This window comes from Epinephelus fuscoguttatus, linkage group LG16 (assembly GCF_011397635.1).
Source record: "Epinephelus fuscoguttatus linkage group LG16, E.fuscoguttatus.final_Chr_v1".
Classification (NCBI taxonomy): Eukaryota; Metazoa; Chordata; class Actinopteri; order Perciformes; family Serranidae; genus Epinephelus; species Epinephelus fuscoguttatus.
Genome location: NC_064767.1, coordinates 13,968,959 through 13,996,564, shown reverse-complemented (window position 1 = coordinate 13,996,564; position 27,606 = coordinate 13,968,959). Strand labels below are relative to the sequence as shown.

General features: G+C 41.8%; 2 protein-coding genes across 8 annotated transcripts in view; one reads left to right on the top strand and one right to left on the bottom strand.

Moving 5' to 3' along the window:
- The window catches only part of pcnx2 (pecanex 2), a 41,270-nt gene extending 32,596 nt beyond the window's left edge, over positions 1 to 8,674 (bottom strand). For 3 of the 6 annotated variants that reach the window (XM_049600916.1, XM_049600918.1, XM_049600919.1), the window contains exons 1-6: positions 8,134 to 8,674; positions 6,502 to 6,704; positions 5,596 to 5,713; positions 5,400 to 5,478; positions 1,869 to 2,386; positions 1,538 to 1,732 (exon numbers count right to left, since the gene is read on the bottom strand). In XM_049600916.1, the coding sequence (XP_049456873.1) occupies positions 1,538 to 1,732; positions 1,869 to 2,386; positions 5,400 to 5,478; positions 5,596 to 5,713; positions 6,502 to 6,704; positions 8,134 to 8,286 (1,266 nt within the window). In that variant the 5' untranslated portion in view covers positions 8,287 to 8,674. The remainder of the gene's footprint in view (positions 1 to 1,537; positions 1,733 to 1,868; positions 2,387 to 5,399; positions 5,479 to 5,595; positions 5,714 to 6,501; positions 6,705 to 8,133) is intronic. The other 3 variants (XM_049600920.1, XM_049600921.1, XM_049600917.1) reach the window with 2 other exon arrangements.
- A 1,119-nt stretch (positions 8,675 to 9,793) lies between these two features.
- map3k21 (mitogen-activated protein kinase kinase kinase 21) overlaps positions 9,794 to 27,606 on the top strand; it is a 32,692-nt gene continuing 14,879 nt past the window's right edge. For both annotated transcript variants that reach the window (XM_049600403.1, XM_049600402.1), the window contains exons 1-3: positions 9,794 to 11,544; positions 26,821 to 27,001; positions 27,176 to 27,324. In XM_049600403.1, coding sequence (XP_049456360.1) covers positions 10,752 to 11,544; positions 26,821 to 27,001; positions 27,176 to 27,324 — 1,123 coding nt within the window. In that variant the 5' untranslated portion in view covers positions 9,794 to 10,751. The remainder of the gene's footprint in view (positions 11,545 to 26,820; positions 27,002 to 27,175; positions 27,325 to 27,606) is intronic.

Here is a 27,606-nt window from a genome sequence, read left to right as displayed (position 1 = left end):
CCTGTAGTACTTTTTATCAGTCTAGGTTGTTTTGGTGCGAGATGCAGAGTATTGGAGATATCGGCCATAGAGATGTCTGCCATTTTTTCAATATAATGGAACTAGATGGCACCGATCTTGTGGTGCTCAAAGCACCAAAAAAATACAAAAAACTCAGCAGCAATGTCTCATTATCAGAAATCATAAAAGGGTTACTCAAGATATTCCACAGACCTTGTTGTAAGCAGTTTTATGTTGGAACTATATTCTTTCTACCGAACTATATCCACCAACTGTATCGCTACGTGGAAGGAAGCGTGCATCTACTCATATGCTGTGCTGTACTTACACTTAATATTTTGAGTGCATAAGTGCGTTCACACTGAGAAGTATGGGAAATGCAGTGCACTATGAGTACCTGGATGGTGCACTCAAAATGGTCAAGAAGTTGAGTGTGGAACTATGGACACTTCTCACCCTCAATGGTCGCCATCTTGGCTACGTAGTGGAACGGGAGGGAGCACTTTTCAAACTGGAAATGGCAGTCAAGGACTGTGTGACCGTGAACGTCGCTGCACTAAGCACCACTATACTGTTGTCGGGTATAAGCCAGCAGTATGTTTACTGGGTTAATTTAGCAGTCTGTAATGATTTGGTACCACGAACGATAACGTGAATGCTAATGCTAGTTTGCTAACTAGCTAATTTGCAGTCGTCATTTCCGGTGAGTGCACAACGGCAGTGTTTGGTTTGAGACACTACCCTGTCGAAATTCGCGCACTACGACAATGAGTACATAGTGCACATAGTATACTACATGGAAGGGTACTAATGGAAGTATGTGATTTGAGACACACCAATAGATAAGACATTCCTGCTTATGACAGCCTTACTGTCACAAGTGACAACATTAATGGCGTCCGTGGTGCTAGGTGGTTTAAGAGCCGATGCAGGAACAGGGCTCTGAGCATCATCAAGAATCCTTCACACCCTCTCCACAGGCACTTGAACTGCTGCCATCAGGCAAATGCTACCGCGGCGTCAAGTCTAAGAGCAGTAGACTGCTAAATTGGACTCTCCATTCCATGCACCTTATACATACTGCACAACACTGCACATGGTCAGTTTAAATGCTAACTGCCAATTGTCACTTTTTTGAAAATGGTCACTGCTGATGTGTGATGTGTGAGCGTCATACTGCACTTTAAGTTTGTGATTTATTGCTGGATAGTTAGGGTTTTATTGTATTTCATTGATGTCTATTTTATGGTAGTAATATTTATTAATTTAGTGTTGGAACGATTGGTGAGATGACAATTAAAGCCTGATTTGATTTGACTTTGATTTGATAGGTGAGCTAGCAGAAGATGCACGCTTCCTTCTGTGCAGTGATACCGTTTGCGGGTGTAGTTCAGTAGAAAAAGAAGGCAGAAATCTCTATGGCCAATATCTCCAACACTCGGCACCTCACACCAAAACAATGTAGACTGATCAATAGCACAAGAGGTAAGAGTTTTGGGTGAATTGTCACTTTGAAACTTACTGAAATGATTCCTACCTGAGCATTCTCCAGGAGACTCTGCTTGACGCTCTCCTCCAGCTGAGCAGCAGTCTGAGGGTCACAGCTCATGGTGATGATGATCTTGACTGTGTCACCGTCGTCCAGGCGAGCCGACGTTGGCCCAGGGCCAGAGTTGTCGACCAGAACCACTTCAATCTCATCAGAACAGTACGTCTCCTCCACTGGCTCAGCCTGAGACACAAGAGGGAAACGGTTCTGCCCATGATGTACAAAATGAATCACAATTCAATGAGGGTTTTATTACTTTCAATTAAAGCTCTGTGCAAATTCAAACCTCCCAAACATAAGTCACTCCTGTGAGGCCTACCTGTGCAGGGGATTCTGGGATGTCGATGAAATCATCCTGGCAGTCCTGGGGAGTCTCCAGTGAGTTATTGTTGGCATCTGAGGGCTCTTTTTGCCCCTCACTCTCCTCTTCGCTCTCATCTTCACTTCCCTTGGACGGAGGCAGACCTTCATCAGCTGTTTCCCTGTCGGCAGCCTCTTTATCCTCACAGTCCTCCTTTCTGTCCTGCTCTTTCTCTGAGTCTCTCTCTGCTGTTCTTTCCTGTTCCGACTGCTCTCTGTCAGGCCCTGTCAAAGAGCTCTGAACGTCCATTCCTTCTTTCGCAGCGACAGTTTCAATTATTTCCGCATCCATTTTCCCTGACCCACTCGCAGATCCAGGCCGCATCTCTTCTCTTTCAGCTCGGGACGGGGGCCTCTGCTGGGCCTGCAGCAGGGGGGCGGCCTGGTCGGGATTAGGGCTGGAGAGGTCATCTGGAGAGGGGCTCGGTTGCAGGCTTTCCTCCACAGGCCTCTGATCTGTAGCACCCTCACCCTGTCCTGAAATGAAATGCAAATTCATATTGTTTAATTTAGAGTGTAATAATGACAATAATCCTGACATGGGAATACTGTAGTCTCTTATTTGGCTGCAGTGACATCACAGAAAATCCACACTGTTGTCTGCAGCAGAATTTGCCAGTTACAGATATCCTCCCATTGCATTGAATCAAAAAACAGAAGGGGGGGCAATCATACCGCTCTTATAACTATGCAATCATCTGATTCAATAAACCACAACATTTATATCCTTTTTCCTCAATCAGCTGACTTTGTTCTGACTAATCACCAGTGCATTAGGTCATACATTTACTGGCAGCAGTCAGCTGATCTTGTTGGCTGGCCTGTTAGTTCTGTGCTTGTCTGAGCATATTTACAACAATGATGTGTTTGCAGAAAAGGAAGTTGTCAATCTACGTTGTCTAAGAAGCCATTGAGTGCATGAGGGAAGAGGAACAGCGTTGGCTTCCAGTAGACTAATTCTGATGATACACACAGAACACTTGTTTCCCCAAATGACATACACGACCTCAACAGATTCACTAACGAGAGATCATTGATGATGGCCTGGGGTTAAATGTTGCACTGCAGCAGGCTGTCTGTCTACATCCTGTCTTCATTCTATAAGTGTATAATTATCACTTCATCATATTGTCAGTGTCATTTTTAGCGTTCCACAGAGTCACTATGAAGGCGTCTCTTGAGAAACTGATAAAAACTGCTTCTTGTTTCTCCCACAGTCAGTATTTTCATGTGTGTCTAAACTTAAACCCCTTTGGTCTCGCACTTCTGTCATTTCTGAAATCATTACCTCTGATCTAGGGCCAGATCCTTTTCTAATCCACGTCAGCTCTTTTGATTCAATGGTGAACCTTACAGCACGTTCACATAGTGTCGCAATCAGAAGAATGAGTTCCCGACTGGGAGAATTCACATGAATGCCCCCTAAAATTGGAAGTGTGAAAGTCAGCAAAAATTTTGGTACATAACTTGCAGACTTTGATGTCATGCTGCATTCACGTGCTCCTTGGATGGTCCTGTTTCTTGAGCTGGGAAGACTTTCTTTCGACTTTGGTGTGTTCATGAGCTTTAAGTCGTAATGTAGAAGCAACATCGATGCTATACAAAGATGTAGATGGAAACAACACGTCAATAACTTTTCAGTCTAATCTAGGTCAGTCTACATGAACAGTTGTAACTACTGGTTACAGCCCAATTCCATAATACAAAGTACACGAGCAAAAAACTGACATGCCATATGTGAATGAATAAAAACGTTATTACCATCAACCACACATTTACCTTCGTCTGCCATGTTTCTGCAACTCAGAGACTCATGTACCAAAATGTTCACAGACTTTCCAACTTGAGGGGGTGTTCATATGAATTTTCCTAGAGGGGAACTCATTTTTCCAAATATTCCAACACCATATGAATGCAGGGTCATACATGCTGAAGTAAATGTTTGGTTGGTGGTAAGAAGCGTTTTATTTATTTACATTTTACATATCAATTTTTTGCTCACATGTAATTTGTAACATGGTATCAGGTTGTAAAAGTTAGTTGCTGTCCACGTAGAGTTACCTAGATTAGTTGGAGAAGTTATTCATCAGCATTAGTGAGCTAATGTAATATTTAATACAACAAGTGCTGGACAAAGTCACTTTGTAATATAAAGCCTCACACTTTTAACAACATGTTTAAATGCTCAGGATAAAAAAATACCACACATCTTCTTTGTTGCATCTGTGTTGTTTCCACATCACAACTTAAAAGCTCATGAAAAAACAAAGTCAGAAGATCAACTTCCTAACTCAGGAAATGGGACCATCCAATGAGCCAGGAATGCACTATTACTGTGACTCATTGACTTTGTAATATTCTACAATATTGTACAATTATGAGTGAAAGATACACACTGACATTGGGTTTGTTAGGGTGGTTTTTCTGTTTTGTCGTTTTTGCTGTTCATACGTTTTTCTCTTACTAATTGAAAGTCACTGAATACTTTTATAACAGATCCTTTGGCATTAAAATAGCTAAATAGTGCGCAGCTGAATCATTGTTATCTGTATATGAAGGAAGATACATAAAAATATGTTTCACCTTCTATCTTGATCTCATTTCTATAATGTAACAAGCCAGCTGACTTCATCTCAGTGGAGATCTTACAGGAAATAAAATAAGGTCAATTAATTATTTTGAAATAATGAATGATGTCCTTCCTTACTGCTGCTGTCAGACTTTAGACTCTATCTATTTATTTATTAGAGTTTTTCTAACTGTTAACTTAATGATTATATCTTGCTTTTTTTAACTGATGCTTCTTGCTTTGCATTATCCCCTTTGCTGCTGTAACAGTGCAGCTGTTCCCGCAATGGGACTAATAAAGGATTATGTTTTCTTCTCTTATATAAAATGAAAATGCATGTTTGCATTTGTAAGCAACAGCACCTAAAGATGGGAAAAACCAACACGAGGTGCCTTAGTGTGGTTTCAGCCACCATGAGAAGCCAGGGCCGCTTCAGTGCCCGTTGTCATAGACTCTATGAAACTCTATTCACTTAAAATATAGTCCGTCCTTTGGTGTTCTGATAATGGCAGTAAAGAGAGCTGTCTAACACCTCCACAATGTCCAAAATCTCTCAGAGAACTTCAGCTAGGTTTAAAGGATATTTTAGATTGGTTTGTAGTGTTCAGCTTGTCTAATTTTTGTTCTTAGATTAGTCCAATGCAAGTGAGACAGTGTCACAAAAATGATGACTGACGTATTTTAAGCCTGGAAAGTTAGCCACCCTGTCCCAAGATTAACTGTGCACTAAGAGTCATATTTCCATAGTAACAACCAGTGACACCTGCTAAACTGTTGGATTCTTCTACCCAATGAAATACTGAGTCCTGCCACACTAAGAAGACACAGCATCTCAGCTCTGCGGCCTTGTGGTTTGTATGGAAGCACCTGCATTTGTTATGTTTCTCCGCTTATTTATGCAGATTTTTCCTTTATAGTTACCCATCTGTATCCCAGTCAAACCCCGAGAAAGATCAGCATCACCTTCCGCAGTCTTGCCCTCGTCTGACTTCGAACAGTCCTGTGTGGAGGAGAATTCAGAAACACATGAATGAATGTTCTGACAAGTCGGTTAACACTGTGTTTTCTGTATTGTGCGTTCATGCTCTCAGGTGTCCATCTTTGAATCGTCACTCACCACCCCGATCAGTCCCGGGTCAGTTTCAGTCTGTTTCACTGTCACCTGGATCACCGGACTGGTACGTTTCCGAGCCAACATCGTCATGGCAACACTGTCTGGGACTGTGCTGCTCTTCCTATTAGACGAAGAGAAGAGACGGGGGGAGCAATTAAATGATGAAGCGTAACAGGCAGAGAGAGAGTGTATGGAAGTCCATACATCAATATGTCACTTTGAGAGGAACCCATCTGACCATTATTCTCAGCATCTCGTTCTGAATACCAAAATACACTCATTTATAGGGACGAGGGAGCAGTAAAAATACCTGTGTCTCGACTCTCTGTTTCATCTCTCCACAGGCACAGAAATTAGAAAGAAAAACAGTCATACAGGGAACAGGAAATGATGGATTTTCTTTTATTCATCTCCGTGCAGATCTGAAGATCACTGACCTCCCCTCATTAGCTCGTTCATTCACCAAAGCTGCACTGAGCCTTTGAAATGGAGTGGAAAAAGTCTATATCCCACTCTGAGACACTTGATCATGAAATCAATCTCATCTCAAAGAAAAAGAGGAGTGAAAAAATAGGCACGCACAGAGAAATAGAAGACTAAAAATGGCAAAAGAAAGAGGACGTTAAGAATGTTAAGACACTCAGTTATACTTAGTATGAATGGCATTACTCTAAAGGGAGGTGTCAGGCCTAAATGTACAATTTCATGTTAATAATAAAGTTGTATCATTTGGGATTTCAGCCCTCTGGCCTAGATTCTATAATGACTAACCTGGCAGGGGAGCAGCTTCAGCAACAAAGAGCAAAATGCCACTTTGTTGAATGTATATGCTGCATATCTCTCTGAATGGCCTCTAATACATCCCACCGACTGAAGTGCAGGATTATTAAGTGTGTGTGGGGGGTTTACCTGATGCTAGCTGGCAGGCAGGAGTCTGAGGCGTTACTTTTCTTCTCCGGAGCCTTGCTGAGGTCAGAGAGGCTGCTGCGGACCACCGCTTCGCCCTCATCGAACATCAGGTGCAGCCGATAGTTGGCCAGCTTGATGAGGACGAAGAAGACGGTGATGGAGGTGCAGTAGATGCTCAAAGCCATGGTGGTGGGGGGCAGGGCCTGTGGAGAGGAGAGGAGAGGAGAGGAGAGGAGAGGAGAGGCATCAACATCTCCAGAGTCCTCACTAGAACAGTGTTTGATTAAATACGTTGTGCTCTACAAAACCATCTCCTCTCATCTTATTGTACGTAGATAAAATTCTGCAAAAGGCAAAAGCTTATTTGCAGCCACACTTTTCCCCGAGTGTATCAGAGGCTCAGTGAACCACAAGATCTAATTTGATTAACTGGTGGATTAATGAAGTTTATCGATCCCCGGGTTGTAAAGACCAGGAAGATTAAAGACGAAGCATCTGCATCATGCTGATACATGAGTCATACTGGGCTGGAGGGAGTTCTTGCTGTGTCAGATATGGACACTTCTTAATGTCTGCAGATACAATTTTACAGCCCAGTGTCATTTCATTCCTTACCTTTCTGCTGTTTATCTTGTGTGGGCTGCTGTGTGCGACCTTTGGACAAATTTGCTAATAAACCTGAAATCTGAGACATCTCTCCCCAGAAAGCACGTGTAGTTTTTGCAGGGGAAGCAGTGGGTGTTTCCAAACAGACTGGGAACTGTCTGCAACATTTTGATAGAGCTTTGGTGGCAAAGCTCTTGAGCTGTCACTCTCACAGCAGAATCTGTTACTTCCCCTCACTAACTCTCATCCGTGGGGTTATCTGAACACACAGTACCTACAAATTAGCTTTTGTTTGTTGTATTGAGACTGAAAACGAGGGATGTGGGGAGCAATCACATCACATAATCTGCAATATATTTCATCTAATCTGGATTACAGTGGTTACTGATAAACCTCTGCTCCATGAAAATGTTCCTGAGAAATCGAGACATGGTATTACACTTATGTCTTCACACACAATGACACAAAAGCTGCCATTGTACCAGGCTGTGTGAGCATGATCAGATAATTGAGTGGCCACCCTTTCAGCACTGTACATGGCTGTTGTTGACAATATACGTCATGCAGCTGAGGTCAAGATGTTTGACCTGTGGCAGCAACTCCTCCTGGTTCCTCCACTGTATCTCTATTTACCTGCAAGATAAACAATTCCCAGATGGAAGCTCCTCAGTCAGGATATTATCACAGGGAATATGGCAGCCTGTGTTGTACCTATATTACAAAAGCCATGACATGAAAATATGAGTGAACCACAGTTTCACGCCTCCTGACTCTCTCTCCTCACATCCAGGAGCAGCCATGCGTTCCGTCACTGCATGCAGGGAAAAATACTGCGACAGTGCTGTTTTCTCCAGCCTAGTATTCCCCTCAGCCATACAATGAAGGGTGTTAGATCCTCGCAGAGCCACCGCACGTTTATCCATGAAAAGGATAAAGGCGCGCATGTATAAAAGGGAACTATGACACCGTGAGCACCTCACACCCCCTTCGCGGCCTTGAACGTCATGTTCCCTCATAAAAACTCACCAGATGGAGAGACAGGGGCAACATCAGGAGGAATATCCACAGATAGAGGTGACAGGAGTTGTTGAATTTGTTCTGGTCCGGGTCGTGGTACCAGCCCCCGGTCACAGATGCCCACACTCCCTGACGCAGGGTCTGCACAACCTGGGAGCCCATCTCTCCTCCTCCTCCTCCTCTCTCCTCCTCTCCGCTCAGGTTGGACGGAAGGATGATGCTGCTGCTGCTGCTGCTAGGCTACAATGAAATGATCTCCTCTCTAATGCATGCTACTGTCGCTACGCCTCCATGTTGGGGCGATACAGCACGTCTCCTGAGCCTCCTCTCTCATGCCTCATCGGTCTCCCTCGTTGCTGTCCTCTCGGCTGCCTTTTCCCATCCCAATGTCGATTCGTCCATTGCTGCTGCCGCGGTCCTCATCTTGTCCTGTTCGTCTCTCTCCTTCGCCCTCTCCTCTCTGGCTGCCTGTACAGATGCGCAGCTCTGACCGCCTCCCCTCCCTTCCCACTCCTCCTCTCCGCCTCCCTCCCTCTCCATCCTTTCCTATTATATGGTTCGCACCTTCAGTGTTTATCTGCGCGCACGCACACACACACACACACACACACACACACACACACACACACACACACACACACACACACACACAAAGACAGACATGTCCAGTCATGCACTGAAGCCACATACTCCATAATGTGTTGACTATATGCAAGCCTATGTATGCACGTGTGTAATGTATGCGTAGCTACATGCATATGTGGGTTTTACTCAACATGTACATAGCCTATATTGATAAGGCCGGATTTATTGTAAAAAGACAATACACATAAATACACTGTGTCCTTATTATTTATTAAGTATTATTTATTATTATTTCTATAGTAGTAGTATATGATTACAGTATTATGTTTAAGGCTATATCTATCTATCTATCTATCTATCTATCTAGATAGATAGATTAAACCACAATGTGTTGACTGTATGCAAGCCTATGTATGCACGTGTATACAGTATTAAAGGCTAGTGTTTTAGGCCATATCTATCTATTAACATATCTAGATGTAGGCTAGATAGATAGATATAGCCTAAAACACAATGCTGTAATCACATACTACTACTACTACCAATAGTAATGATAGCAATAATAAGAATACAGTGTATTTATAATAATGTCCTTTTACAATAAATTCGGCCTTATCCATTTAGGCTACGTGCATGCATATTGAGTAAAACCTACATATGCATGTAGCTACACATATATTACCCTCTAATCATACAGTATCTATCTATCTATCTATCTATCTATCTATCTATCTATCTGATAGGTAGATATAGCCTAGATATAGGCCCATCTAACTGTATCGTCCTGTTCATTTGTTATTGTCACCGGAGTCAAATTCCTTGTGTACCTATTAATACCTGGCCAAAACAGCAGTAGTATCACAAAGGTAGTAGTTACAGTTTGACAATTAGTTTCTTGTTCACACTGCTGGTGTTTTGAGTGTGTGTGAGTGTGTGTGTGTCATATTATATGGTCCACTATTCCCATAATTTCCCTGAAGGCGCGCTCTCCTCACACATTCCTATAGTAGCTCCTCCCTCCTCCCCCCCACTGCTGCGGCGGTCACGTGTCCTGTCATCCACCAATCAGAGGCCACCACAGCCAGCAGCGAGCCCAGCACCAGCGTCCCCCTGCTCCTCCGCTCAGCCACTGCTGGGTCCGACTTCGTCTGGCGACGACGGCGATGGGGGGGTTGTTTTGGTTAAAGTTGACGGATTTTTTTCTCTCCACGTTTCTATTCCCGCACTGTTGAGTTCCGGGACGTTTTGACGTACTTTCTGGGTGTTCAAACCGTCTGCTTTTCTTCCAGCTCCCGGAGGAGAAACTAACTTGGGAATAACAGATCTTTAAGCTGAGAGGAGCAACTTTTCCAACTGCCTTACTAGTCAACGGGCTGACCTATGCTAAGCTAACCCCGCTAGCCAATGCTGTTGAAATCCCTGTTTAAAGTCCACAAACGAGCAAGAGGACTTTACATGTCGGGGTACGGTCACTAGACGGTATTTACGGGCTACTTTCCATGAGAAAGCTGCCGCTCGGAGCTTCACTTTACCCGGTCTGAGTGGACGGTGCAGGTGCACCTCTTGCGGCACCTGCGAAAACTTGGTAACTTAGCTCCATCGTTGGAAAGCTAACTTTAGCTTGTCGCATTAGCATTAAACAGAAGCAGATACTATAGTGTGGAGCTATTCTTCTCTCATGGCAGAGATTGTTTGAGGTTTAAGACATGAGTTGTTAGTTTCAGAGTGTATATTGCTGTTTAACCGTCAGCCGTTAAAGTGGTGACATTAGCTAAGGCTAACCGTTGCTAGCAAGTTGTGACCCTCATTCACTTTTACCGGAGTGGCGACGTGGATACAGGGCTGTGGACGCTGTCTCTCCCACAGGACTTTGGACACGGTTTCTTCCTGCCCCGGGCTGCGCAGGGTATGCCCCTCTCTTATCAGCAGCTAGTGTAGATGTGACAGCATGCGGATTTCTCAAAGTTACATTTCACCGTTTTAAAGTTTTCGTTTTGTCCTAAAAGCTCTGCACCCTATGGTGCCGCTACGGCCACCGAGAAATGGATGTCTCGCAGGCCGCTTTCCCAAACGGTGAAGGGCGGCCGGGCGGCGGTGGGACAGGGGAGCATGCCTGGACAGATGCCCCCACGGTTCGGGCGTGGGCTCACTCCGCCCCGCTGTGCCCGACCCGGTCCCTGTGGACAGCTGCGTATGACTACGAGGCAAGCGGCGAGGACGAGCTCAGCCTCAGACGCGGGGACGTGGTGGAGGTGCTGTCCAAAGACGCAGCGATCTCCGGGGACGAGGGATGGTGGACGGGCAAAATCAACCACCGGGTCGGGATTTTCCCCTCCAACTATGTCACCTACCAGCCCGCTATTTACCGTCTCCCTGCAACGAGTGTCTCCGTTGGGGCACGAGAGCAAGTCCCGAGCACGCCTGTCCAGATCCCCTTCAGTGAACTGGTACTAGAGGAGATCATAGGCGTGGGTGGATTTGGCAAAGTTTACCGAGGCACATGGAAAGATCAGGAGGTCGCCGTGAAGGCGGCTCGGCAGGACCCAGATGAGGACATAACAGCCACCGCCAGCAGTGTTAAACAAGAAGCGAAACTTTTCTCCATGCTGCAGCACCCCAACATTATTAAGCTGGAGGGAGTGTGTTTGAAGGAGCCCAACCTGTGCCTGGTCATGGAGTATGCCCGAGGCGGGACACTGAACCGGGCGTTGACCGGAAGGCGCATCCCTCCACACATCCTGGTCAACTGGGCCGTGCAGATTGCACGCGGGATGCTGTACCTACACGAGGAGGCCGTGGTACCCATTATCCATCGTGACCTGAAGTCTAGCAACAGTAAGTAAAGATTGAAGTGTGTGTGCATGTGTGTGTTTGACAGAGAGTTAAAATGAATAACATGACTTTGAGAGAAAAGGGGGACCATCCACCTGTTGCACATGCAGCTCATCTTCCTTTAGTTATTTATAGTTGCTTGTTGGTTGCACTTGAGTGTTAAACCTATAAAGTACATAGCTTCTTCTAAAACAATTATTTTTTCCATGTGCCAACCTGCCACACAGATAGTGACTGCTTAACATCACATTAATGACATTGTGGCACTGGGAAATGAATGCCTCATGCTTATAGGTTATTAGGAAGACATAATTTCGCCATCACTGCCTAAATTGAGGTTGCTGCAAACTTATTATGCACATACATTTCACAACATCACTGGTGCAGCACTGCCTTTTATTCAGGATGGACTTAGAGAGGTGTAAAAGGTCTGTGGGTGTATGAAGTGGTGGGGGATGCCATCAAGAGGATGTGAAATAAAGTCAGAGTTTGCTCAGCTGGGCTGCCCCCCCTGCAATCACCCTCCTCATCCTTTAACACACACACACACACACACACACACACACACTTACTTTCCCAGCCCCCTCTCCAATCCAAACTGAAATCTTGTTCAAATAAAGTCAGTAATTTACCAAACACATAACCAGACACACTCGGTCTACACTGTCAGGCCATGTGCTTGACCAACCAGAGCTAATACCAGAGGTCACAGGGTAAAAAGAAGTCAGACAGAGAACCTATCTAGGTATAGTAATCGGGAATACAATTTACTTAATGCAGGAATGACTGCTTATTCAGTAGGAAATGTAGTTTCACACTTGCTGCAGACATTCTTGTATGGAAAAATAAATGACATTGAGTATTTACAGGTCTCACTTTTGAGTGGGGTCATGTAGTTGTAACTTGGTCATCCTGTGTAATAGGTCAACAACTGTGTTAGTCCCTCCATGGACTGGTAATTGACAACAAGCCAGACAACAAGCCAGCAAACTTTAGTTTCCCAGGACTAAATAATGAATGGACACGACTCGATAAAAGAGAGTCTGAGTCATATACCCACTGACACGGGCTACCCACTTCAACTCAGGTGTGTTTATGTGTGTAATGACTCCAAACACTATTTCTCCCTTTGTGATCAGAGACTTATCAACCTTGGGGCATGTTGGGAACAGCTCTGGTGTACTTATGTGTGTTTATCTCCAGCTGTGGGAGTCAATGTGTGAATTTAGAGACAAAACATGTGAAGTGTACACAGACCAGACCCTCCCTGACCACCAGATTAAGACACTAATTGGATTTGCCTCTAGGGCTGCAACTAAGGATTATTTTCATTGTCAATTAATCTGTTGATTATTTTCTCGATTAATCAAATAGTTGTCAGTTATATAAAATGTTAGAAAATGGTGAAATATATGGATCAATGTTTCCCAAAGCTCAAGATAACATCCTTAATATCCTCAAATGCGTTGTTTTGTCAACAACCCAAAGATTTTTAGTTTACTGTCATAGAGGAGGAAATAAACTATAAATATTCATATTTAAGAAGCTGGAATTAGACATTTTTTGCCCTTTTTTATCATAAAAAAGATACACAAGCTGATATATCGATAATCAAATAAGTTGCGGGTTTGGGCAGCTCCCATTGCCTCTCAGCATTTCACGGATACGTAAGGTCCTGTGTAGATTGACCGTGACATGCGTGTGCATACAAGTCAAACAAACATACGCCAAGTGATCATATGATGCAAACATGCATGTTTATAATTTCAGTTAATAAATGGCGGGGATGGTGCAAGCATGACAAAGTTTGCACCATGCCAACCCTCACAAATGCCACTTATATTCACAAATAATAAAAGTGAAATGTGGCAAATCTAAAATTTAAAAATCTAAAAAAAATCCAGACCTAATACCAATAATTTAGAATATATTTGTTATACAGTACGTAGTGGTTTAAGCACAAAAATAAAACTTATATACTCAATAAAATGAAATAATTACAATTTCCAATGTGGAATATCTGTCATTGTGTTTAGATGTTAGTTTTTCAAACAATTTCAAACAACACTTTGAAATAATGTAATTTATATGCATATAATGCCCCTGATGCCATGATTAACAGCGCAGAGGAGCCCAACCCCAAAAGTAGTCTTATTTAAGATGGAAGATTTGTGGTAATTATAGGGCAGATGGAGAGAAAGGATTTAACTGCTGTTTAGACTCTTTGGGCTAATCGGATGTTTGGTGAACATACACATACAAACTCCCCCCAACAGGCACAGTGCTGCGAACACAAGTCAGTGTGTTTGTCCTGCCACTTCACTGTGACCTAGAGACAGCACAGGCTTAAGTAAAGAGGGAGAATTTAAAGTTAAGCTTATGGGAGACTGGGCTGTAGTGAAACCTGGGAACTCAATGTGTCACCTGAAGATTGTAGGCGAGTGGAATAGATATGTTTTTATGAATTAATTCTTCACTTCCACAGGCCAAGACAGACATTGAGTTTTCACCAGCACTGTCACTAGTTGCAGGTGCTCATCCTGGGGTCAGAAGTCTGAACAGCTGTAGTCAATATACGGTCTTATCTAAATAAAGAGGGAATGAAAGAAGCTGTATGTGTTTGCTTTGAGCCAGGGCAGTGAGTTCACAAAAGACTCTCTCCTACACACAAACACACAAATGGCACCCTGTGGTGTGTTGGGTTGTTTTCCTAGTAAAAACCTAGAATAATGCAGCTTAGAGAAGTTGTTGCATCTGCTGGTGAGGGCCTGTTGTCTGTTTGTCTTGGCGTTGGATGTGTGTCGGTCAGTCTAAAAGGATAAAAGGAGTGAGAATTATCTACACGGGGGGTAAAATAGAAAATGGATACATCGCAGTAACTGGTTGTTAATCAGCAATCTGTCACTTTTTTAATAATGAATGAGCACCATGTCTGTTGCTATGGCTTTTCTGTTTCCTGTACATACTGTCAGTTTGTTTAACTCCAGTATTTTTCCCAAACCAGGACACAGACAGGTACATATACACAACTAAACTTCTCCACCTTCACTCAACTACTCGGCCTGTCATTTATCAACTTGCAGTGTACACATGCTCCACGCAGACAAACATACAGCTATTTGATCAATGATTAGCCTGTAAAGTAATATGTTGGAAGTCAGCAAGATTTGTCCAATCTCTTTTGTGTTTTTCAACCTAATCTGTAAAATCCCAGCCTGCAGGGAGGAATGTTGCTAATGAGGGATAAAAGCTTAACATACGTTTGCACAATGGACTGGTCAAGCAGCGGTTGCTAGGCTACTGTGACCAGAAGAATGGCTAGGACTCGGAGGGTCTCAAAGCCCTCGTTTTGTTTTGTTCCGTTCATATTTAATCTCCCAGAGAGCAGCGGTACTCTTTTATTGCCACAAACTGAGGGGGTTTCCCTTCTTACTTCGTTATTTTTCTCCTTACTTACCTTCCTCCCCTTGTTCCTTTCTGCTCTGTCTTGCTCCTTGTTATTTTTCATGCCTACTTTTTTGGGCCAACACAGTTTTAAAACTATAAATGCTGGAGTTACCTTTTCTTTTTTGAATATGAAGCAAAAACATCCTGAATACATTTACATTATTAAAGAATTCATCTTGCCAACCAGCCTTGTCTGTGTAGCTGCAGCCTGATATAGCATATGTCTGTGTGCCATAGAGCTGTCATCCAAATACTACTGCTTACTAATACTTTTGTATTGTTATAATGATATTAATTCATTAAAATAAGTATGGGCACTGTTGTTCTGCTCTGAAGCAGCTGCACTGCAATTTCTGGACAGTGGCTCCATGCAGGCAGACGTCACTGTGCATGCTCAGAGTTTATGTTTACAACACTTTGTTAATTTGACAAGCCGCCAGGAATAAACTATACTTGCAGTCTTCATCGTAATGAAAGCATGTATCCCTTAGATGCAACAGCATATCAGCATAGTCCTGTGGAAAGAAGCATTTGTTATATTAGACTCTGGCAATGCAGACAATACTAGTTAACAGAATGGTGGTTGGTCTTCTTAACCAGTGTTAAGGGGATTTGTTGTTTATCTTAGTCTTCCATTGACCCCTATTTATTTCCCATCTTACAACTTTGATGTAAACATTCCTCCTCAAGCAAGGAGTGAAAGTATTCATAGAGCAATAGATAGGAGACACACTGAAACCTGGCCCTGAGCCAGCACGCATAACCCACATCGACTTTGGAGTTTCGCGTTGTGGTGCGAGCGATAGTATGCCAGGAATGTGTGCTCGAGCGCCACTGAAACCGATGGAGTTCAGTGTGGAGCGTGCGCAACAGCATTCTCCCATCAATCTTAAGCTATTGTTAGACTTCATCACGCTGCATCCGTGTTCCCCTCCCTCTTCCCCGTGTCTGTATTCATTCACCTGTCATTCTGCAGATCTGTGACAACCTGACAAAAGTCATAGAGGCACAGAAAGGATTTGCTTTCATGGCAGTGCAGTGAAATTGGTATAGATGGAGAGAGCATGAAGGACCCGATTTTGACTTTGTGGTCGCAGCAATCAAGGCACAGTGCTAGGGCTTGTGCACATGACAAGTGCACCTGTTGTTTCCATCTTTATATGTGTAACACTGCACAAAAGTAAGTTCAAACATAAATAGGTGGGTTATTGTGATGAAGCATAATCTTAGTCTGACAAAAATGGCCCACGTGGGGAGGACAAGATGCACGTTCTGTAAATTGCTTTGGACAAAAGTGTCTGCCAAGTGATTATTACAGCTATATTAAATATATTCTTAAATATAATTATACTGTTTACATAATTGCCCACAAAGGTGAATCCTCATGTGGTTTTATTCCTGTAGTACATTTTCTTTCTCACTGCCATAAATCCTATTGCAATAAAAAATATGCATTAAAAAGATAGAAATTAGGGATGCACCTATCACACATTGTCTGTCCTGACACTCAATATTTAGAAAACAGACACCTACTCCCATTGCTGGCTAATTTGCATGCACCTTTCATTTTATTTTGCCTGTACTCCCACTGCTGCACCATTAAGTATAAAAATATTATACAGACCTCATTGTGTTATAGATTTGGGTTTCCTTGTGAACCACCATACATCTGTGGGAACAGTATTGCAAAGGTTTTTCATTACTCGGTCATAACAAGCTCACCACAGGAGAGAAAACAGTTTGATAAGGCTTGAAACTAAAAAGTATGCCTCCAGAGAATCCTTATTTTCTCCTCCTGCAATTTTTGCTCTACTTCTGCAATAAGTAGAATCTAAGAGGAAAAGTTACCAAAGCTTGACTAGGTGTTGCAGAGCAACTTTTCTCAGGCTTCCCACAATTACCCCTGGTGACACACAGACAGTTACTGCCTGTCTTTTCTCTGACGAGAGAATGGGCAGAGGGGAGAGAGGAGGAGTGGAGATGCTTTCACTGTGTTTTTTATGACCTCTCCCTGACTGCACCTATTGTTGCAGGGCAGGGTGAAAAGGAAAAGGGCCCACAGCTGAGAAGAGCTGCCTTCCGAATCAGCCAATCCCCTCCGCAGCTACCCTAGCACATTGATAGATGCTAATAAGGCAAAAGGTACTAGCTGTACACCTTTTAACATGTGCTATGTTTTAATTAGCATAGTTGTGGGTTGATTCAAGCTTAAACAGACACAAACTAGGAGAGGAAGAGGACAGACAAAGAGCAAGTGGCCCGGAGAGACGTGACCATGATAGATGGATTTAGCCAGCCATTAGCCCTGATCCTTTTCCCATCAACCAGAATGCCTGGGGGGACTCTCATTTCAACCGGGAGAGACAGACCAGTCGGGGAATGTTTAGCAGCCTTGTTTCTGCTTACTACAGGAAGCCCTCTTACTCTCATGCTTAGTCTGTTGGCACAGTTACGAAAATACTGCCACGTCAAGTTAGGAGGCTGCACTCAGGATTTTTAAAGCAACCATGTTGCATCGGTGCTTAGTTACCCTACAGAAAAAAAACAAAGGAAGCCTCAGGATTTTGAAAACCTCTCATTGTAGATTAGTTTTGTTTCTAAAATAGAGTTACAATGATCAATATTTTAGTTGCCAAATATTGAATTAGTCGCCAACTAATTTGATAATCTATTAATCGGTCTGAGAAATAAATAAAAAACAAGTAAATTTGCTGATTTCAGCTTCTTAAATAGAAATGTTTTCTGTTTTCTTTTCTCCTCTGTGACAGTAAACTGAATATCTTTGAGTTGTGGACAAAACAAGACATTTAAGGACGTCATCTTGGGCTTTGGGAAACACTGATTGACATTTTTTGTCATCATTTTCTAAGACTTTAGAGACTAAACAACTAATCGAGTCATTGAAAAAATCATCAACAGATTATTTGACATCTAAAATAATCCTTAATCGCAGCCTTATTTTAAAAGCTGCATCATAAGGAGCACAGTTTCACACAGTACTGTTGCCAGAGAGACAATGAGATGAAAAAATGCGACTGGCTTTGTGCTTGTTTGCGATTGCATTGCCAAGCACTGCTTTAAGACTCACTGTCACTCCTCTTGGCTGTGCATATTCAATATATGTATCATATGCATAAAAATGCTACAGTTATTGCTTTAGTTTAATTGTCTTCAATACAGAGAAAGCACTTAACACTGGGATGAGCCCAATTTAAGACTACTTAATATCTAGTGAATGAGGATACTTCAATTGCGCTGTCTTCCAAAACTTTTTATAAGTGTTTGTTTTTTTATTTTCATTGGTTTGTGGAGTCTTGGCTGCTGCAGAGATGCAGGGAGTTAAACCTCAAGTATTTTTAGTTTGCCGAATAGAGAAGAAACAGTCATGTTTTTCCCAAAAAGTGTAGTTTTTGTTCTGTTTTACCTTGAGGGGGAGAAAGCTAAGGGAAGAAGCGTGGGACCTGCTTTGAAGGCAGCAGCTCTGCTTCTGATCTTCCTACTGTTCCACCATGAAAGATGGGTCTGCCTGAAGATCCACTGTTGGAGCGGGGAATTAAGTGGGGGTTGGACTGAGGGTGGGGTCTGCCTCGGAGGCATATCCATCTCCAGTTGCGGTGCACTGTTGTCCGCTTCAAAACATCTTCTTTTCAGAAGAGTAAGAAAATATAGATAGAGAAGAAGCTTGGAAAACAACATACGGCCAGGGTTATAACTTCTTTAGACATGCCAGGTTTATAGGATTGTGATTATAAAGTATGACATTTGTTATTAGAATTCAAAACGAATAAACAGGTTGATAAATTAAAATGAAAGTGAACAGGAGTTAGAGCATCTGATCCATTTACACCAAACAGGTTTCACACATCACCTGTAGCAAATGCAACTGGAAAACTAATAATCTAGCAGTGATGATGACGTAATTGTAGGCTACACACATCTTTCATTGATGTAAACTATAAGGAGTGTAGTTAATAACCTTTGTTTATGCTTCCATGTTTATAAAAACACAGAATATACATGTTAGAAATGACCCCAGTACACCAGGAAATTCACAGATATAAGTGCAGTCATGCAGCTGCAATAACCTCAGGCTGTTTTCACTGGCATGTAACAGTGTGTGAGTGTGCAGGCCTTAAAATGTACAGACATGGCCTATATTTAGACGGGATTATAATCATGAGATGCACAAGCACTAATTAGGTTACTATTACTCCACCTCCTCTTGTTAAATATATCCTATCCAAACAACCCCTTGATTGCCTGTCTGAAGGAACAAAACAATACTCAAGACTGGCTAGCCACAGCCTGATTTTGGCATTTGCTCAGCTGTGACGGCTTTAAAGTTTAAATGTGCTAACTTACACCTAGCCTGAACCCAGGTACTGGATCGAGTACAGGGTGTGGTTTAGCCTGGGGCTTGACTTTTAGGATGACCCTTACCAGAGGTCAACAGAGCATCTCCTTCATTTTAGTTTAAGTGTTTTGGTTACGGAAATAAAATGTAAGAAATATCTGAAACCAATGAGACATTTTGAAGAATGAACTGATTTAAATTAAACAAAGTCATGCAGCTTTTTCCTGCAGGTCAGTTAGGCTTGTCTGACAAGGCTAAGCAAATTAACTTGATATGGAGCTTCTCATTGAAAACCTGCGAGAGATTATCCTGTCTTGGAAAATAAGGATAGGGTGAAGAGGTCATGGGAGGTGGACTTCAAAGAAAGACTAGTGGCTTGTGTTCGCTGCAGGTGAGCCATTAGTGAGTGAGGAGGACACCATGAGTCCTAACTTAGCTTATTCCTTTCTTCCCCACAGATTAGTCTGTCCCTTACGACCTTTATGTTATTACATAAAGTATTAACTCATGCGTAGTTAAATGAGACTGGTCCAGTTTGGTGATATGGCCCATAATTTCCAACATCAGTATTTAAGATTTATGTAGGGATGTACTGTACAGTACCTTCTTTTTTTGTTTTTATATACAGGTTGAGTTTGTTTTTTGTTGTTTCAGTTTCACAGATTTTTTGCAAGCAGAAACATGTCTATAGAAAATACATCTTTGTTTCATCAGGACATAATTGTGTCAGTGTCTGGTAACTGCTTAAGCTAAGTTATTAAGATTTAATATTGAAGGAGCTGTATGCGACATTCAGAGCATATCTGTGATTCAGAGTCTGAGCCCGGATTGCACAAGCCTCTCAACATTGAGGTGGCTGAGCTGGTTGCTAGCAGCTAACAGTGCTAACAATGGCATCAGTGCTGACAGAGCTACTGTAAGGTTGTTAATGTGGCAGGGGGGGACCAAAGACTGGACATGATGCTTCCGGGACAGCGCTGTAGCGCCACTGCGGGTCAGGAGGGCATTATCAGCAGTAGCCGCTGCATGAGCGCAGTGCAGAGCGGTGGCAGTTAGCTAGCCAGTGGCATACACACTCAGGACTCACATGCACTAACGTGCATGCATGGCCAGATGTTTTATCACAAAAACAAACAAGTTCTGACTACAACACACGGGAGCACGACCTTATTCTCCACTCAGGATGCTTTTACTAGTTGTTTGCTGCTATACCGATGCTCTGACTTTTACATACAGAACCTTTAATGTGTAGAAGACATATTTTGCATATTATTTCACGTGTAAAATTGGAGTAATTCTGCTGTTTTGACAGCCAAAGTTAATAACATATGTCAGTGGTGTCTCAGGCAATGTTTAGGGGTTGTATGCATTCATATTCAGAAAATGTGAGCATAGATGCAGATTGTGAAAGTTACTTGAATGTTATTATAAGATTTAGTTCTGTAGCATAATTCATGCCTAAAATACAACACAGAGTCGAGCTTGGACTCCAAAACCACACAACATGGCTCTGGAGTCCAAGGATTTAATCTGAGACCTTTGGCTTCAGGAAATTGTGGCAGGCACTTTTACTGTTTTCAGACATTTTACAGACCAAATGATCAATCAAGAAAATAATTGGCAGATTAATTTATACTTAAAATGACTGTTAGTTGCAGCTGCAGTTGCTTATATTTATTGAATTGTCTGTTTGATTTAGTGAGAGTTTATTTCATTCCTGCTCAAAAGTGTCTGCAGAGTGTTTGTTGTGTTAGCTTTGCTGCTAATAGACTCCAGTAGCAAAACAAAATGGCCGGCTGGGGTTTAAAGTTGTTTTTGTAGCATCACGTCAGCATGGAGTCATGTAGACAGGACCAAGGTCTTTTATCAGACATTTCTAGAGGGCTGACACTGAAGTATCATGGCGCTACAAAGAAAGTATTTGGCATGATATTCTATAGTCCAATCAACGCAGACGGGGTTATCCCAAAACCACTGTTCTTCTGGGTTGTGTAACTAACCCATCATAAGTCATTATAAAGCCACAGAGCCTGCTGGGAGGAATCTATGGAATCACTGAGAGAGGACTTGACAACAGGAAGTAGGAGTATATCATTGGTCCAGTGAAACCTGTTTGTAATGGAATTCCCATTGTTGCAGCCTGGGTAGAGGATCCCCTCTGTGCCCGAGGCTAGTAATGGCACCAATACCCCTGTTATTAGTGGAGACCCATAGGAGTCACACTACGGTTAAAATACTGCTGGAAATCACTTCACCCTCTAAAACTGTCTTCAGTGTGTCTAAAGAAAATGCCCTACAACAGTTTGTTTTTGATGATCTGGTTTACGAGCATGAATGGTCTGTTCATGTGTTAATTTGTGTGTTTATTGGGATGATAGCTGAAGTAAAATGGCTACTTTTCTGTTGTGCAGTTGTGTTTGCAGAACACAAGCTGAAAGACCTTGGTGGTTTTAGTCTAAGTGCTATAGGTGATGCATAAACTAATGCAGACTTGATGAAATATGATAAAGAACCGCACATTCAGGGACACATTTTATTTGTACCTTTGATGTTTATGGTGAAATATAGCAGCACACACAGCTCCAGATCTTAAACAATGTGTCAGGTAAACAGTTGTGGTGAGGATCAACTCAAACAATACCGACATTCATAGATAATTTTTCTTATTTTATGTGAGCAAAACAAACAAAACAAATGCGTTTGAGCTACAAAGCCATCATCAGCATGATAAATACAAGCTGGAAAGGCAATTTATGCAATAGGAATGGAATCATGTTCATTTTTCTTTGTTTTGCCCACATTAAATATGAAAATGTATCTGTGAGTGCCGGTGTTTAGTTTGTTTTTCACATTTATGTTTACACTGCAGAACATTATTTTAACTGTCAAACAGCATGCTGTAGATTTGTACATATAGTCCTATTTGGCAAGCTTGGATTTTATTCTAATGCAAGTAAATATGTTTTTATATATCTGAGATGCAGCAGTGCTGTTGATGTAGAAAAGTTCATATTAAATAGACGTTATATGGTATTGGCTGTGTGCAATATTGCAGCTTGTGTTATGTTGCATCTTGGACTGCAAGTAATAATTTTCATTATCTGTTAATATGTAATCGATTGTTTTGTCTATAAAATGCAAGAGAATAGTAAAAAATGTCTGTTACAAGTTCCTAAACCCAAATTGAAGTCATCAGCCAGCACCCAGTGTGTGTGTGTGTCTAGTGTATAGGAATTAGGGGCGTCTATTGGCAATGATCTGCCTGAAAACAAGAATGACTGAGTCATTTGTAACTACATATGGAGGGGATCCTCTTCCACGTAGTCTGCCATGTTATTCTACAGTAGCCCAGAATGAACAAATCAAACACTTGCTCTAAATGAGGCCATTCACGTTATCATGTCAGTCACAGTAGTTCTCCTACATGTTTGTAACATGGAAGAAGTTTTAGTCCTGCAACCTCACCTCTACATGCTACTAAATCTTACACACTGATCCTCTAATACGCCTAAATATGTTTAGTTTATTGTCACATAAAACAAAGACAAACGGCAAAGGCTTATAATTTAGAGGCTGGAACCAGTAAATGCAGTTTTGCTTTAAAATGACTTCTAACGATTGTATATTAGCCTCAGAATATGTGATTGCATAAATTCATTTAAAAGTTTAGGTGTGGAGTTAAAGCCTTATTAACTTCCACAGGAGAAGGAACCACACAGAGCCAGTTTACGCCTGGTATTAACATGCGTATTGGTGATCTGAACACAAGCGGACAGCCGAGACACATTTCCGTTCATCACACTCGTGTCTGTCATGCATCTCCAGCTGATCACTTATGTTCAGATTTTGTCACTGCCTGTACCTCTTATGCTAGAAGGTCAAAAGCGGCTGGCTAGCAAGCTCACTAGTCACGGTTGCGGTTGTGTCGGCACAGCTGGAGATATTGCTCTCAGTAGTATTCAACACTTATTCTTCCATAGGGATAAACACTAGACGGTCATGCAACACTTTGTCTCAGACATCATAAAACAGGCAACTTATAATCAACCACCATGTCCTGCATGATGATGTAGGCCTTGTCAGGGATGCAACGCAAGGCATTAGCAATTACACTACAAAAGACATGTGGTTGAAAGGATCCATACCACCTCTGCAAGTGGTTTGACGGATCGGGTCACAACGCGCCTTGGTGGTTGTTTACACTTGCATTTACAGTCATGATTGGATTACCAAAACCCAGGTTAATACCAGGTGTAAACAGGCTCACAGTGAGGTATACATGTTCATAGTTGAGAAAAAGAGCACTGATATGATTTCAGATTCGTATTTGTTGTCAGTATCGGGCTGAAAATGTACAAAAAGGTGCAATTTATAGCCAGTTATAGGAGTGAGCACAGCACTACATAAGGAAATATGTTTGTTTTAGTTTTCCTCATACACAGATTTTCAGTGTGGAGTCTGTTAAGACTTATCCATCTGTCTCAGACTCTAAGCCAATTTCTGACCACACTATCTGTTCTCGAAGTCAACAGCTATCCTCCTTACAACCCCTCCTACACCCTTTAGTAGATCTGTTCAGTCTTTTGAAACATTTGTCATGTAATTTATCACATTGTATTCTTAACTAGGATTGAAGATCAGTATGGTTACTGAGGTTAAATCATGGGTGTCTGGTGGTAGAAAGGTTTGTGTGTGTGTTTTGGCAGGTTTACTTTTGTGCTGCTGTGGAGGAGTAAGTCCAAGGTCAGTGAGTGATAATGCAGCACAAAGTGCAGCTAATTCATTCAAGTAATACTTGCACGCATGCATTAGAGCTTCTATTGAAAGCTGTTAACAAATAGCTTTTAAACTGAGTAACTTTTTCTGGTGTACATTATGATACAGTAAGTGAAGAAACTCAAACCCGTGGATGTGTTTTTCAACACTTCCACTATGCATCTTTATCATTGCACCCTTTTTCCCATGGGAATATTACCACAGATTATATGTGTCGGCATTACACTCAAGTGTTTGATTTAACACCTAAGTGCCTCTGTTCAAAACACCTGAAGGGACATTTAAACTCTCACATTTTAGTTTCTGTGCCAGCTGTGGCGTTCTGTAGAACCAACACAGCTGATAGGACATGTTCAGATTGACCCGCAGTGTTAGGACGACATGTAAATAATGAAATGGGACAGTTTGTAATGTGAGGAGATCTTGGCAGAGGCAAAAACAAATGTTGAAAATAATACCAAGAGGATCAAAAGGATCAGAGAGTCTGTTTTGGCTGTTGATGCACCGCTTCATGGAAAAGGCTACGTCTGGTTGTCAAAGAGATAACAGGAATATTTGGCAGTTGGTGTATCAGCGCACAGGGAGAAGGGTTATTCCTGCTGAAAGGAAACATTTGAGGGGAGAAAAATGTTGCTCCTCTGAAGTCCTCATCTGGTTGTGGGTGGTATATCTTCAAAAAGCCGAAGTGCTCTCAATGTCTTGTTGAATCCTGTGTGTATTAATCATGTAGGGAGAAGTCACCCAAGTTTTTACGCTTAGATTTTAGCATGTTTAGTATTAAGTTTCCCTTGGTTACATTTGTGTAATGTCCATATTACAGATGAAGCATTTGATTAGTCGATCAATGGAAAATTAATCATCAGCTGTTTAGATATGTTTCTTTTTTAGTTTAAGCAAAAACAACAACATAAAAATCCTTAGTTTCAGCTTCTCAGTTTTAAGGATTTGTTGTGCTCCATTTTTATTTTATCATATATTATATTAAACTAAGTTTCTATAAGTTGTTTGACTGGTCAGACAAAAGAAGACTTTTGAAGACATGATCTTGGGCTATGTTTTACCTTTTTTCTTTACTTTTTAACAATTAATCTATTGTTCTAGGTCAGGGGTCGGCAACCTTAACTATCGAGCCATTTTTGACCAAATATAATTAAAAACAAATAATCTGTGTGGAGCCTCAATACATATTTGAGGCTTTTGATACAGGTAAAACAGCCTATTAAGTCCAAATTGGCCTTCACAGATAGTCTAAATAAGCATTTATTCATGTTTTACCACAAGCTCCTTTGCAGGGCACTATTTATGATTGTTTGGTACTTTATCTTTGCAGAGCTGGAAGTGAAAGCAAACAAATATTTCCACATACTATTAAATTCTCTATTTTATTCCAAAACTTCTGGCATCCGTAGCTAACCAGCGAGGAAGGCACTAGCAAGGCAAACACTAGCCACTGCTATCGAGGTACCAGGCTGTAGATGTATTAGGCACATTTTAGTAGCTGAAATGTTAAATTGAAGAGTATAAGAATTCCTGTAGGCCTGTAAAATGTTAAAAAAAAAATAACCAGTATTCATTTGTGTCAAAGCTACAAGGAGCCACTGGAGAGGGGCTATAGAGCCACATGTGGCTCCAGAACTGTTCTAGGTGATAATTTAGTTGTTAGTTGCAGCCCTACATTTTACAACTATATTTGAGTCTATAGTTCCACATATTTGTATTATATTTATTTAGTAGTTTGTTGGGATGGGCATATGATTACTCGACTACTTTATCTGGATGTCAGTAGTCATTCAACATATATCCATTTTATTTTGCTTTATAAAGGAAAACATGCACACACACAATACATATAAACATAAACGGAATCTTAAACTGCCCCTGTTTGATATTAAAACATTACATTTTTTGGATCAGAGTCAGTGATACAACTGCTGCCTGTGAATATCTGCTCAGATCCATTTAGCAAAAAGGATCTGAGCAGCCATAGATAACGTTCAGCGTTTTCAGTCACACATCACTCAATCTAACGGCACAGGCAGAGTGGCGACCAGGCATGAGAGTGATTACATGTAATAATTATATATTTTTTTCCTTTTTGTGCATTTTCTTGCATTTAAACGAGACTTAGTTTTGTTGTATTATGACTGAACGGAATTTTAAGCTGGTATAAAATTATGTAATTTTGTTCCCATAAGGATTAGACACATAACAGGAACACTTACATTAAATGGTTGAATAAAACTTGACCTGACTTTGCACGTCAGTGGGTTGTGGCTCTACTGTTGTAGGGCTCTCAGGCCAGGTTTAGTGTTACAGGCAGGTTTGGAGGGTTCCGGCTTTCTTTAATGTGTTAAACAGTTTTAGGACCTGAGGACAGGCGCTTTGTGGGGCTGTCAACCTTCTGTTACTACAGTAATATATGACCTGCATACCTTGGTTGGCCCTGTTGAATATCAACTATCATCTCCTCACCTGCACGGCTGTCTTTCTCTCTGTCCCCCACTCTTTGTATCTCCTTTTCTCTTTCACTCCTCTTTCTCCTCTGCCCCCCTGATGTCTGTCACTTTTATCCAAATCCTGTCTTTCCACTTTTCACTTTCATTCCATCACTCATCACTTGTTGTGCCGTCTCGCTCATGTATCTTTATTTATCTTCCTTTTTTACCTCCGTCCCACTCTAATGTGTCCGTCTCTCTTTTCAGTTTTATTACTTGAAAAGATTGAGAATGACGACATCGGGAGGAAGACCTTGAAGATCACAGATTTCGGCTTGGCCAGGGAGTGGCACAAAACCACGAAAATGTCAGCTGCAGGCACCTACTCCTGGATGGCCCCCGAGGTCATCAAGTCGTCTCTCTTCTCCAAAGGCAGTGACGTCTGGAGGTCTGACAAATAACATGCCCCCCTACACACACACACACACACACACACTCACACAAGAATAAAATATCTACTCTTACTCATTTGTCTGACATTTTAACTCATTCCTTTGTTTGACATTCCTCCCTCTTTCTTTTGCTTTCTTTTTATTGCCTTTGTATGTGCGTCATCCACCAGCTATGGTGTCTTGCTGTGGGAGTTGTTAACGGGGGAGGTGCCTTATCGTGGGATAGACGGCCTGGCTGTTGCTTACGGTGTGGCAGTCAACAAGTTAACTCTACCAATCCCCTCCACTTGCCCCGAACCCTTCGCCAAGCTCATGGAAGGTAAATTAACAGAGGGTAACACACCTACACACCCACTGCGGAGGTGTATATGTCAGACCATTACTTCTTACATACGACATTACATTGCAAACTCAACCATAAAAATCTGTCACAAAAAAAGGCTGTCTTCGTTAAAGTAATAATCTGAAATATTTTCTGTTAAAATAAATGTCTATTAAGTCACTATCTATTTTTGAAAGAAGTAACACAATGGTAATTGAGCCTATGGCCTACTAGTTAAAGAAATATTTATATATTTGCAGTATTATTAACATCTAAGGA